Source organism: Cylas formicarius, unplaced genomic scaffold (assembly GCF_029955315.1).
Source record: "Cylas formicarius isolate icCylForm1 unplaced genomic scaffold, icCylForm1.1 PGA_scaffold_6__28_contigs__length_40554024, whole genome shotgun sequence".
NCBI lineage: Eukaryota > Metazoa > Arthropoda > Insecta > Coleoptera > Brentidae > Cylas > Cylas formicarius.
Window position 1 is genome coordinate 13,569,604 of NW_026844347.1, and position 14,639 is coordinate 13,584,242.

General features: G+C 33.3%; 1 protein-coding gene across 4 annotated transcripts in view; it reads right to left on the reverse strand.

Annotated features, from left to right (window-relative positions):
• LOC132702814 (facilitated trehalose transporter Tret1-like) overlaps positions 1-14,639 on the reverse strand; it is a 70,288-nt gene that overhangs the window by 19,815 nt on the left and 35,834 nt on the right. For all 4 annotated transcript variants that reach the window (XM_060671606.1, XM_060671608.1, XM_060671609.1 and 1 more), the window contains exon 2: positions 14,003-14,261. In XM_060671606.1, coding sequence (XP_060527589.1) covers positions 14,003-14,063 — 61 coding nt within the window. In that variant the 5' untranslated portion in view covers positions 14,064-14,261. The remainder of the gene's footprint in view (positions 1-14,002; positions 14,262-14,639) is intronic.

Sequence of the window (14,639 nt, forward strand, 5' to 3'; positions counted from 1 at the left end):
ATTTTTAAGAATTTATATAAAAAAAAATAATAATATAATATAATAATCTGTTATTTAAGAACATAGGTACGGTAAGTATTTCACTGAAATAAATCTGGAAACACACCACCAAATATTTTGTCTGTTAATGCTTCACTTTACCAAAATATTTAAAAACTAATGTTACATTTAAAAACTTCATTACATTTCTCATTTCAGGATTTTTGAAATAATTTTTTTTAGTGGCCTTTTGCCATGTTTGAAAAAAAGCCAAACATTTTTTTTGGGTCCGGCATTGGGGCAAGTTGGTTACTTCCTTTCAAGAGAGCGGTGAAAATTACCCCATTAAAAATACACTACAATCGGCTAAAGAATATTCTAGATACAATATTAAAAAATTGTTCATCAATTTTGGTCAAAAATAGTGATTTTTGCTAAAAGTTGGTCTTTTGTAAAATTGTTGTGTAATTCACCGCTCTTTCGAATGGTAGCAGCCGTTTTTGATAAAACTAGACCCAAAAATCTGTTTTTTCTACTCCCCTCTGTAAAATACCTATGAGTCAATTTACCACGTCAGTTTCGTTTCCGGTGGATTCGAGCCACATTGCCAACGCTTTGAATTTTGACGTTTGTCAATTCTGACGGTCATGTCAGTGAATGTATTGGTGTTGTTTTGCGAAAATGTACCAAAAAACTAACGCTCGTAGAAAAAGCATAGTATGCAACACGTTCGGTAAACTTTTTAACTCACTCACTCCGCTGGTCTCAAATAAACTCGTGAGTCAAATGCCGTTTACGCACTTGTTACATAATATACTATTTTCTACTCCCGTCTGTAAAATACCTAATTACACACCGATCTAACGAACAGGAAGCTTCACTTTAGCACGTCAGTTTCGTTTCCCGCGGATCCTAGCCACTTCGGACATTTCCGGGATTTTACCGCAAGGGTTTGAGAGCAATCGGATGTTTAAATTTGTGTTTTGCGAAAATGTACCTAAAAATCAACGGCCGTAGAAAAAGTATACCACGTTCGGTAAACATTTTAAGTCACTCGTTTATTAAATACTGGCTCCGCTGCGCTCCGCTAGTGTCAAACAAACTCGTAATTTCTTGTGGACTGTGGTTGTGTCCCAGCGGCTTAGTGGTATTTTCGGTTGTCGGGATCAAATTTTCGGGATTCTGTCGTGAGCATTCCACATGGCGGTTTAACCTCCGTTCGCTCTCGACAGAATATCTTGTAATCGTCCAAAATTTTGGAATCGGTTTCCACTGAGTGGATTTAGTACTTTTAAAGGTCTAATCGTGTTCGGTTCCGCTGCTTTTTTCCTGTTCACGCCGGTATGGATGCCGGATAGGCCCGAATGGTCTGCGCGGGAAACGGGGGAGGCCGTTTTTTTGTTATCGGTGAAAAAATTCCTCGACGGGCGTCGGTAATGGGCCGTAGGCCATAGTATTATTCCCAACTGTTTGTGAATAGCATGGAAACAGATCAAATTTTCAAATTCACTTCCGCTGAAGAAGCTTGAATAATCGTGCGTTGATTTAAAAACAGCCTTTTAAATATCACTGTTTGACAAATATCTGCTGTCCGTCGATCTTCTTACCGAAGTCTCTAATTTTCTAAATGAGGGGCATAAACACATCCGAGACGGTGTTTATGCCCATCAAACAATATATAAGCAGGTATAGAGTAAAACACGAGCCAGTTTCAGTCAAGCTCTGAAGAAGCCAACAGGATGATTGGCGAAACGTCAGCAAGTTCGACTCAGCAAAAACCGACGCCGGAGGAATCCAGAAGTTTTGTAAAAAATGTTTTTTAAATTTTTATACTTAAGTATTGTTGATCCGTCTATACTATTACCTATATACAAAAGCAGGATGCAGATCGAATCTCGGTAATTAAAGAACAATTAGTGTAATATCAAATTTAAGTAAAATATTTTTAAAATATCTTCCTAAGCTTCTCTTTGATTTTCTTAGAAGTAATGATCTATTAAACATAAATTTGGTTTCATTCAGTGACGCAATTGTGAAGCTCACTAACCCAATTTTCAAAAATAAAAAACATTTTGAATGACCAAAGTTTTGTCAAGATGGGTATTCCGCAAGGGACTATGCTAGGGCCTCTATTATTGAATGTGTGTGTATGTATGCATGCAAATAAATGAATTAGGACAGTTTGACGTGGAAGGCAGTGATTGTTTTGTGGTAATTCTTTTTGGAAAGGCGTTAAATTGAAAATTGTGAAAAATTGAAAAAAGTTTAGAAAGAGTAATATTGTTATTAGAAACTTTTAATATATCCCTTTATATAAACAAGACTAAATGCGCCTTTCGTATAACAGGGAAAAACGTCCCAATATAGTCTCACTTTAGTAGAACCAATTAAAGAAACTAATGTTATAAAATATTTGGGAGTGACATAATAAGGGGGAAACGTAAAGTGTTGATCTTCAGTCTCTAAGAGTAATACGAAATGCTATATTTAAAATTATGTTTAAAAGACTCAAATTATACTCCACTGCGTTACTTTATAGTACAGATATTTGCAGTGTGAGTACATTGTTTATCTTGGATACATGTATATACATTAATAAACATTCTTCCAGGCAGGCATTTGGACTGAAATAATCAACAATAGTTTATTTAGTGCCAAAATGTTGTATTCTGGTTCTTGTATACGTAAGAAAAATTTAAATTTAATTAAAATTAATTAAATTTAAAAGATATTTTCTGGAGGGGCCAAAAATTATATTCTGGAATACTCTTCCAGTTTTGGCTGTTTAGTTAATTTAAATTTTCTGATTTTTAGGATTAAATTATCCCGCCCCATACGCCTAGGTGTCTAGGTTATACAGTCATTGCAATGTGATATTGAATTATTGTAATAGTAACAATAATAATAATAATAATAATAAAATATTGCGGAGCAATAGATTTGAATGGTGCAACAATTTCTTCAAGCGTGGTAGGAAGGAAGGCGTATGTCGTTTTTGGTGTACCAACCTTAGAAATGTATCCTAATGGGTCTAGATTAAAATGCGTATTTGTCCGATTCATCAACTGAACGGTAGAAGTCATTTAGGGAGATGGAGTCTTTATGTATATAATCTCCTTAAATTCTCCAGGATCCTCAAATATGATTCGGATCTACATTTTTTTGGAGAGGAGAGGCTCCCACAGGATCATGGAATTTGAAAGCATAACGTCAATTACCATTTAGGCATTATTGCCCAAAAATCTGAAAATTTTGAACACATCGCACGGTACATCTTTTCAAGTATTGGGGACAACAAGAGAAAGTAATAGAAATAACAAAAAAAACTGAGGATTCAGTTAAGTAGTATGTCCAAATTTAAAGATCTGACTACTAATGGCATGTTAAAAATGAAGATGGTGAAGATGAAAGAGAATAACCGAAATTGGAAAGACCTTCTGTATTACAATTATTGCAGGAAGGAAAGACAAATTCAGGAAGACCAGCAAAGTTCGTTGGAGCCGCAAAAAATATGTGATTCTAAGAAAATCTCTAATAAACAACCCGAGACAGTAAGTAATAGTAAGTGAACTGCTATCGAAATCCTTAAATGATATGATTTTGGCCAGGGAAGAACAAAACCACAAAGTTCTCTTACTTATTAAATTAACATTTTTATAATTTTCTTCTTAGATCTCGTAGTCATGCCCTCTAATTATAGCTATTATTTGCGAATGGATAGTGAAATAAATAGCTATGGGCAAACTACGTATATTGACCTAAATGCCGATCGTTCTACCTGCGTTCGATGAGAAGAGATAAATTTCAGTAGGAAACTATTGAATCCGCTTAAATGGTGATTAATTTTGAAGTACTTGCGGTCCCTGATTTATCTAGCTATTAGGAGCCTGGGTTTTATTCTCCACACTATATAAGGGCTTGACAGTGTTAAGTTTTTAAAGAAGTTATATGCTCGAAATTCAATTTTAATTATGCCTAAATAATTGAACTCACCATTTTTAGGGTATGTTAATAAACTTGAAAACATTCATCGTAAAATTTATGAAACCCCCAGCGTTTAACTCTCAATTCTGGAATAAGGGTCACATTTTCTAGAGCCTCAAAGAATTTTATTAATTATTTATTTTATAAAATCCAGACGTACATAGAGTTTTTTAAAGTTTTTTGCATCTAATCTGTTTAAAGTAAATTTTTCTACTCCCTTCTGTAAACTACCTAAATATACATTGATCTAGCGTGCAGAAAGTGTCATTTTACCACGTGAGTATCGTGTCCCACGGATACGAGCCTCTTGGGAAATTTTTTAGATATTACCGCACGGAGCAATCGGATATTTTCGGAGATTTTACTAGACCGACTAAATTTTGACGTTCGTCAATTCTGACGGTCATGTCAGTGAATGCAATCGTGCTGTTTTGCAAAAATGTACCCAAAAACTAACTGTCGCAGAAAAAATATATATTATGCAACACGTTTAGTAAACTTTCTAAGTCGCTCGTGCCAAATAAACTCGTGACTAAAATGAAATTTACCACACTTGTTGCCAAGAAACCAGCAAAAAATGTAGCATACAATATTCTAAGGAAAATTGCTCAAACTCAATTTGCCTCAACACAAGTTCTCTTGATGCCTCTCATTGATTAACGAAGATACCAATTCTGGTATATTATCTTTTTCTATTCCATCAATCCAACTACGAACCTTTTGTATAATTATACTGCGGTTATCTGTCCGCACTTAAACCCGCAAATAAGATTTCCAACTATTTCATTGGCCTTCAGAGGTATATTGCAAACCAACTGAATAGACAGAAAACAAGCAAGCGAGTGTTTTAACATCCACGTTGCATAATCATATTTTCCCGGTTCAGTCACGACTTATGTTAAATTCGATAACTTGTTTTTATAAACTCAATAAGTGAAATACGAGTACACTGAATTCATTCAAACCAATGTCAGGTTTAAGGTAGGAAAGTCTGCTCAAATTTGTCATCAGAACAAATCCCTGTTATCAACGTTTACAGAACAGTGTTAAGTGGGAGACAGGTTATTTCCATGTCACGTGAGCTCACGTGCCAATAATTTGTTCCTGGCTTTAGGTGGCTCAGCCAAATCCATTGACGTCATCACATCTAAGTAGTCCGTTAGGGGATACAAAATACTGATGGTAATTGATAATTATTGATGATGCAGCGGAATATTAGAAAACACTTTTTGTTTAAATCATAGATAATAATCATAAAATATTTTTTTGTTGGAACTTCAAGCAACAAAGAACGATGCTTATAGAACTTTTGCCAGAAGGGGGTGCAATTCCTTTAAGGGAAGATTAGTAGTTTTAGCACTATTATTAGGTAACAATAAATAAAGTAACATTACAAAGCATTGGTTTTATTTCTATGGGTTTCTACTGATCAAGCGTGCGAAAAGTATCATTTTAAGATGTTGGGTCGGTTAGTCACGGGTTTGGGAACAATAATAAGTTTGCGGTAGATTTTAGCTAATGGTGATGTCAGTTCTGACACTCATGTTGTCACACGTCCCAACAACTAATGGTCGTAGAAAAAGTATACTATGCAACTTGCCCAGTGATCCGCTGCGCTCCGCTCATGCCGAATCAAAATAGTGAGTAGGATAGTGTTTATCAAACGTCAAAAATGTCTTTATTAGTCATAATTCATAATTCGCCTCCCCTCTTAACTTTTTCATTTGAAGAGAAGAGAATCAAAATTTTTACGGATCAAATAACTTAACCTATACCTATATAACTCTAACAGAACTGAATCTATACCATATTAATAATCGACACACCTCACTAAACTCCAATCCACTTACATTGGACTTCAATAGCAACATAGAAGAAACGAAGACCATCGTCAGAGAACTAGAAGACCAAAAGAAGATATTAGAGAAGATACAAGAAAGTACAAATTTATTATTGTGCCATGGAAAAAAAATCAAATTATAAGTTTATTTTAAAAGATTAAGAACAATATATTTCAAAGAAGAACAGAATAGAGGGGATTATTTGGCAGCGTAGGCTTTTTCTTTAAGTGTTCCCCATACAAAAGCATCCAGGGAAGTCAAATCTGGATTATTTCGGGCCACACAGCTGTGGCCCAATCCATGTTTGAAAACGGCCATTAAGATAATTATTCACAGACGCAACACTATGCGGTGGAGTACCGTCTTGGTGCCAACTGATGGTGTAAAATTGTCTTAAGGGAATACCTTTCAGAAAATTACAGTCCTATTTTTTGCTGTTAGACCACCGCGAAAAATAATTGGACCAATCCCTGTTTTTTTATCTCTGCAGTACCTCGAATACTCTGGGTATCATAGAGATGGCTGTTGTGCCTGTTAAATATTCTCGGAGTTGTAAGGGTGGCCTCAGCAGTCCACAAAAATCTTCTTGAAATCATCCAATCCCGTCATATCTTCTCGAAACAGCAACCTTCCCATCTTCTATTCAACGGGTAAACTTTTATAACATTGGTGTCGGTGTTTTTTAATAGTTGAATGATTTTTTTTTTACTTTCGAAATAATAACAGATTTTCTTGGCTTGAAGTTGTTTTCAATATATCTGAATGTGTTTCTTGACAACACACGTTCGCCAAATAATTCGCTGTATTCTCTTCTTGCTTAACATATGTTGTTATAAATTTTATGACATATACGTTCAGTTTCTAGTTTTTGATGTTCATTATAATGATTTACCATCACTTTTTGCAATACTTGGCCTTGTAATTAATGCGATAATAGCTATTAGATTATACGGTGGCCGTACTACTTCGAAGAATGCCCAATTGTGATAATCATATAGTTATTAGATAAGATAATTTCAATATTAAAGTAAAAAATTGATGGGCCGCAGGCCGCATTGATATTTTCGTAAAGAAAGGAACGAATTTCCGCACATTCCTCCACATTTTACCCAGTAACCTACACTATGCGACATTTTTTTTTAAACAGCGATTTCCACAACCTTAACTAGTTTTTCCAAAACTCTTATCCACATTTAGGTATATTTATTTATTGAAGATCTGTCGGCGGCCATTTTAGCTGTTCAGTGCCGCAAGGGCATTGATTAAAAACAAGATTTTAAATCTTGTGAATGAGCATGATGAATGGACTTTCTCAATTTTTTTTGTAGTTGCTTCATAAGTTTAAATTACATTTCTGTTTTTAATCTTTTGCTCATAAAAAGAAAAAAAAGTGTAGAGTCCGCTACATTTGACAAACACACACAAAATTCGAAAAAAGAGCTTCTTCTTGTCCCATATTACATTACTACATATTGTTCGTTGATATAATTTCTGTTTAATATTGTTTATAGATGCAAAAAATGATGATTATTATTATCATAATTTCTGAAATTACTTTTTCAGTTTGATAAACGCAATTTTAATTACTAGTAGGATTTGGAACTTGCAAGGTGAGAGTGTCTAATAAACGAGTGGCTGAAGCAGTTTACTAACTATGCTATCAACAAAACTAACCAAAACTATACGTTTACATCTACTTTGTAACGTGACCGTTGGCACTAGCAAATATTAAAATACTAAAGGTGGGCAAAATCTACCGAAAACATCCGATCGCTTCCAAACCAGTAACTAAAGTACCGGAAGCGTCCGAAGTGTGTCGAGACTGTGGTCAATGAAGCTGAATGTTTAAAGTGGCACTTTTTCGAATAAAACTTTAGCGGATGGATATTCATCAAGTATTTTTAAAATGGATTGTACCCGGGAGATAATTAATTTCGCCTAAAGTGATTAATTATTGTCAATTTGTAAGTACAAGCAGATAATGATTTTTACCAATTATAGATAAATAAGAGAAATAATTGATAATAAGAATTTATTGATAAATGTGATTTCCCGTAAATTTTCAGATAAAAATATAGCTAATAATGAAATTTTGTTTAGAGAATCCCCTGATTGTTCCTCTATTCCTTGTTATAAAAATTAAATTTTGACTAGAAGTAAGCAAGACTAACAGTGTAACCGGAAGGTTCCACACAAATTTTGATTGAATGAATAGATTTAGATTTGTCGTAGTTTGGTCTTAAGGCCGCTACAGCCTGAATCTCTGCGTTAACCTCTGCACATCTAAAACCTGCGTACAAAAATTTACACGCCCCAAACTAATCAAAACTAACTTAAAAGTTAATGGAGGTATTACAAACTTTCGCTGTATATACAGGATATTTCATTTCTTGCGGGCGAGTATCAACTTTCGTATTTTAAATAGAGCATTCATTTTTGATTTCTATACAAATTTCTAAACGTATTTTGTGTATAATATCCTATACCTAAGTCTAATCGTTTGTGTGTTTATAATCTTGTCATATTTGGCATTAACAATTAAGGCAATTTTAAATAAGGTTGTATATGCCTAATATTTTTACTTTTTGAATTATTTCCTTTTAAACATTTGTCTATCACAAATAATATGCTGTTGCCAAATAAGTTCAATGAGTGTAAGGTGACGTTTGAATAAAACAAGTGCTAAAGTGCTACCACTATGATTTATCATTTCAGAATGTTATGAATGTATTATGTAAATGTATTTATGCCGAATAAGACCAGCGATACGCGACGTTGGTGAATATTTTATTAACGAACAATCAATAAAAAATTAATAGCTTACAGGGGATAATAATTACTGTTAGGATAAAAATTATTGTTTAATATTTTCTCCGATTTGAGCAATACAAGTAATATACAGGGTTTCTATTATTTCTATATTGGGAATATACCACCTTGCATAAAATTGCCTTAATTTTTAATGTCAATGTTAATGACAAGATTATAAAAATAGGGAGTTTTCATGTAAAAAAAAGTGTTTTGGCAGTTTTTTTAATTTCATTTTTAATCTTATTTTTTGCGTAATCTGTATTAATATGGTTCTTATGAAATCCGTTATTCGAATCCTTTGTCTAAAACTTTAGCAAATGAAACAATAAATGCATCCGAAGGCAGAAATTGACAGATATTGTATGTTTTGTAAACGTCATTTTTCGCATATATTATGTTACATTTAAAATAAGAAAGTTGATATTCACCCACGAAAAATTAAGCACCCTGTATATACAAAATTAAAATATATTAACCGTTTGTAATATCTCAGTTAAGATTTGTATTTAACTTTTGGCTCCGTCCCTTATAGCTTCTGAGATAAGATCTTAAGATAAACGGCCCACCCTGTACAAAATGCCGACGACAGCAAGGATCCCAACTTTACTTGCGGGAGATGTGATGATTCGGAAAGTGGTCAATATGAAGTGTTTGATCACTCTGATGCAGATAAAGGCTTCGACCCGGATCTAACCAAAACTTGCTTTTAGTACCTATTAATTATTGATTTAAAAATATATATATCAACCGTCTATATATACTTCTACTACTTTACTACTTTTTCATTCTCCATTTTTGTTAATTGAGAAATATCGCCACCATTAACTAAAGCAGTGGCAGAAGTTCTCCTAAAGCAAGGGCGGGTATACTTCCATGATTCAGACAGTCCAAGTACTTCGTTGTCGTTTGTTGCTTTTGCGATAAAATGTACCATTTGAATATTTCAACAGTAATCTACGGATCATAAAATTTTGTTAAGCTTGAAGCTAATATATTTTTTATAGATTGATAAGTAGTCCAATATTACATTATTTGTCACAGTGAATATTCTGCTATTGTCAGCCTTAGAATCAGATGGTTTTACAATACGAATTGACAGTTTTATTTGAGCTCTGAAGAAGCCAACAGGATCCCACCTACGAAATATTGTCCTAATATGAGCCATCTATATTTCTTATCTTGTACACTAAGATAGTTTACCTCTATTGAACTGGTGTAGATGTGAATAATGATATCCAGAATCGAACGTAGATCACAATCAGTCCAATTTTCCAGTATCCACATTGCTGAGAAGATATCCAGCACTCGCATTGGTTTTATTCCCCTTCCCACACCACTGTACGCCTTTACGTAGCATATCCTATACCTATCTCTTACTATTTATGAGCAAAATAAAAAACAGAAATTTAATTTTTAAATGGAGTGTCTAGGTACCAGTAAAGTTCTAAAATTGTCACAATTACATTTCTGTCATCCAAATGATACTCAGAGGATTGAAATTTTAATTTTAATTGGATATGGAGGCAAAACGAGAAAAGAAGAAGTTTGAAAAATTGGGACAAAATTTATAGAAACAGGGCATGTAAAGAAATTATTTTATTAGGTGTTGGAAAAGGCCACCATATGGTAATATGGTAATTAGTCAGAGTATTTTTACTAATTTACCTCGTTTCGTATCTAATTCTTAATTTAAATTCCTCACCCTTTTGCTCATGAAAAGATAAGATAGGTATAAGATATGCAACATGAATTAAGCGCGATATTTAACGCAGAATTCCAAAATGAGTTAAAAAAAAATAATCTACTTTGTATATTTTCGATTTTCTGCAAAACTAATAAAACATTCATTTTCTTCTATTTTTAAATTTTGTTTTAAATTCTTTTTAAAATTCTATTCTTCAACCTTTTTGCACAGTTGCAAAAAAAATAGGATAACGCTTGTTTGACATCAATATTATTCGAAAAGATGTAAAAAAAATGCAACGGAATTTGAATCAAATGGCACAGGGCGTTCAAAATTAACGAATAAATTTGGATCAATTCAAATTGGGAAATCTCGATTTTCATAAATGGCACACTATAACTGTTATTATTTTTTCTGAAATATCTTACAAAAAGCTACAGCTTTTATTAAGTATGTCATATATTTATTTTTAACACTTGCGATTTATTTTAACTTTTTTAAATTTCTACTTTTCTATCTGTCTAAGACTATTACTGTAACATTAATTGCCATGCCAAAATGGTATTGACAATTTTTTACCTGACAACTGAGTAAATAAAATTTATTGTGGTGTTACTAAATAAAAAAAAACTTTGTTGGCAGTAAGACTTTACAAGGACAACTACTAGACAACTAGAAAATCTCTTCAGCGTTTAATACAACATTTTGATGCTAGTGGTTGTACATAATATGAAAAACGAGAAGGGGTAAATTCGAATTTTATCGCAAGTTTAAAATAATCGCCAAGTCACTAGCCGAAAAGTAGCTAACTTATGTGACACATCCCAATCTATGTTAATCGCACCGCTACACAAATATCATCCCTCCATATGAAATTACACTAAGAACTTCTAGACCGTGGTTTTGAACAAAATCTAAAAATAAATCAAATAATAGAAGCCGATCCAAATTTTTTGTATAAAAAAATGTTTTCTGATGAAGCTACTATTTGCAGTAGCGGTGCAGTTGATCATCATAATATGAATTATTACTCAACACTTAATCGATCCAATGTAGGTGCGGCGTGTGCAAAACCAAAACTTAATGTTTAGTATAAATCATTTAACGGGACTAGATGTTTAAACTTTTGTTGAAGTTTAAGCATCTTGTTGAATTAAGATCTAACGAATGTGCTTTCAGCAAGATGGGGCTCCTCCGCAATATCATCTAGAATTTTTAAATAATCGTTGCCGACGGAAATGGATAGGAAGAGGTGGTCATTGTCACCAGAAGATATAGAAAATAGGATTTGGGATGCGTGCAGTAGAATAACACCGTTTATTCTAAGGAGCGTCTAAGAAAATATGTGTATCCAAGTAGAAGGGCACAGTTTTGATGACTAATTGCGCCCTAATATTAATTAAAAAATAAGATAAGCAGTAATAGTTATTTAATATTAGTTACTTTTTGCTAATAATAAAATTGCTAATAACTGCCTGTTGCCTTATCTACCGCTCCAACAAAGTTCTTTCTCCTGCTTATTTTGTAAACTAACAGTTTTTTTATGGCCAAATAAGACTATTGCTCTCTTAGACAGAAATAACGGTAAATTAATATCGGAAAAGTTAATATAATTCGCAAAATATCAATAAAAGGTAATTAATATACTTAACAAAAGTGCAACGTTGTTGTAAGTTCTATCAGCTAAAATAATAATATACCGGATGATTGCATGTTAACTTTTAGGTGCCCAAATATTCAGTCCCTTGTACATTTTGTAGCATAGTTGTATTGGAACTTTTTGAAAGGACCTGTGACTCATGTGCCGCGTTTAAATAAATTTTAAGACGCCAATCTTTAGTTGTTAGCTGGAAATGACGTTAATATAGCAGAAGAAAGGGACAGTAGAGATTTGAACATTTTACTTCATGTGGAGGAAAAGAGAATGATCCGTACGCGGATTCTTGGACAAGTTGTAAATAAACATCAAACTATAGTGTTGCGAACAAGCACCATGAGCTCCGAGAGGGCGATGAAGAAAAAAGAGTAGCATTTTGCAAATAATGGTGGGGATTTAAAAAAAAGGATTCACTCATGATTGTATATTCACGCTCATCAATGAACCAAATGTTCAAAACTGTCGGTATTGGAGCCAAGAGAATGAATATCGTTTTGTTTATACTCGAACTCTAAAAAAAGAAAACTTATGGTGGAAATTTACGGACATCATATTATTGAGCCAATTTTTATAGACTATAACCTTACGGCCGAAATCTGTTTGGACTTACAAAATCAAATTGATCCCCTACTAAAAGAAATTTTTCGCAAAAATCAAGAAATGTGGTACCATATTTCCAGTATGATTAGGGAATATTTGCAAAATACTTTTAACGGAAATATTATTCGCTCAAGGTGCCGAATTCTTCGGAAACCCAGGTCAGTCGACCTCTCGCGGAACGACTTCTTTCTGTGGGGTCACTTGAAAAGTGTTATCTATACAAATGTTAAATTTGAATAACTTAACCAGTTACAAAACGCTATTTTCTTAGAATGTGACAGGATTGCACAATATCCACTAATCAAAAGTAAGTAATGTTAAAAATGAATTTTATGATCGGTTATGATCGGTTAGGATATCTGTTAATGGAGGGTTGTTTGTTGTTTAATTAAAATATAATGTTTGTTTTGATTAATGTTTCTTTTTATCAATGTTTTGTAGCCGTATTTTTGTTATAATTATTAATTATCTTTAATAAAAGGCTTGAGGGTCAAATTTATAGTCGTTCCATGAAGCTTCCTTGTTTGGACGGTATAATCACTTAAATGAAATTTATTCCAAGAACGATTTAAGGGACAAGACGATCTTAAAAACCGAGTATGAGTTTGAACCTAAGAAAAACATAATAATATACCAATATTCTTAGTTTATTTTGAATGTGTGAAACCAAATGCGCCTGTTTTTATTGTAAACCAAATTTTATTTGATATGTCATTGTCCATCTTCACGTCTTCCAATTTTGGAAATAGGGTCATAGAAAATATGAGCTGATGTCTGAGGCCCAATTCTGCCATTATATTTAATTTAATAACTGATGGTTGGTTTATTCAAACTAGGCACATGAGTTAATCATACCACCTAAAAATTTACAATGTATTTCCTATGTTCCGTTAGTGCCGTTTGAGAATATCAAGATTTTACGTTTATTTTACACATCTTGTAGCATCTAATTCAAATTCCGTTACATGTATCTTTTAAGTCATCTTCGAATAACACTGATATCAATTACTGTAGTATTTTTTTAAATAAATTGAAATATTGGAAAAATGTATGTTTTATTCAAGACGCTTTTTTGGGCCACCCTATGTCCATTAAAATAATTTTAAATTGTGCATAGTAGCAATCTTTACAACTATTGTACTTAGCATATTTTCATAACTTTTGAAACGAATGAGATGACCCTGAACTGCATCTTTGGGCAATCGCAAATAGGTTGCCAATTTTAAATTAAATCGATCAAAATATTATTTTAAAATAGGGTTCATTCGGCCCTGTGTTCTGAGGCAAATTTTGTTTGCGTGTTGCGATTATATATATGGTCCAGTTTTGTTCACTATCTATATAGCAAAAATCAAAAAATACCTTTTCTTGCGCTATTCGGACGATTACTTATAAGGGTGTGAATCGATTTAAAATAACCGATTAAAAATTCGACAAAATACTTACTGAAGAATACGGCAATCAGTTGAGGGGTTGTCCCTCTAAACATTCCGACGATTGAAAACATCGCGACGTTTTCCTATCTCCACGCAGTGAAAAATCGATCTATTTGCGGTTTGTTGTGGACTGACTGAGCCGTAAGAATGGTTCAAGGCGACCCGTACACAAATGTATCGATTTTTTAAAGTTGTGATCAGGAGCTGATTGTCTCAACTGGGGATTTCCTTGGGCCGTTCTGGCTAAATGGCATCCCGAGTTGAATTGCCTAGAAAATAATTTAAAATTTAATAACGCACGCGAGGATAGGAACAAGCGGAATAAAACAGAAAAATGGGGATTTTTTTCATTTTTAATTTAGTAACAAATACGTGCAAGCTTAAACAGAGTCACTCAAAGTTCAAAGCTTGGTTTTAAGTATTTTACAATTTTCTAGAGAGCCGCAAATTCAAAAATATTTTGGCAAGCATTGTCATTGCGTTGGTAAAATCAAGGACGAGGTAACGAGACGATTTTAAAATTCGAAATAATAATTATAGAGTTCGAAATATGTCGACTCACTACTTAAATTAAACAAGGGCTTAAAGTTGTCTTTGCTATTATGTGTTGTGTTGTATCGCTTGAAACCGATGAAATGGCAAATTCG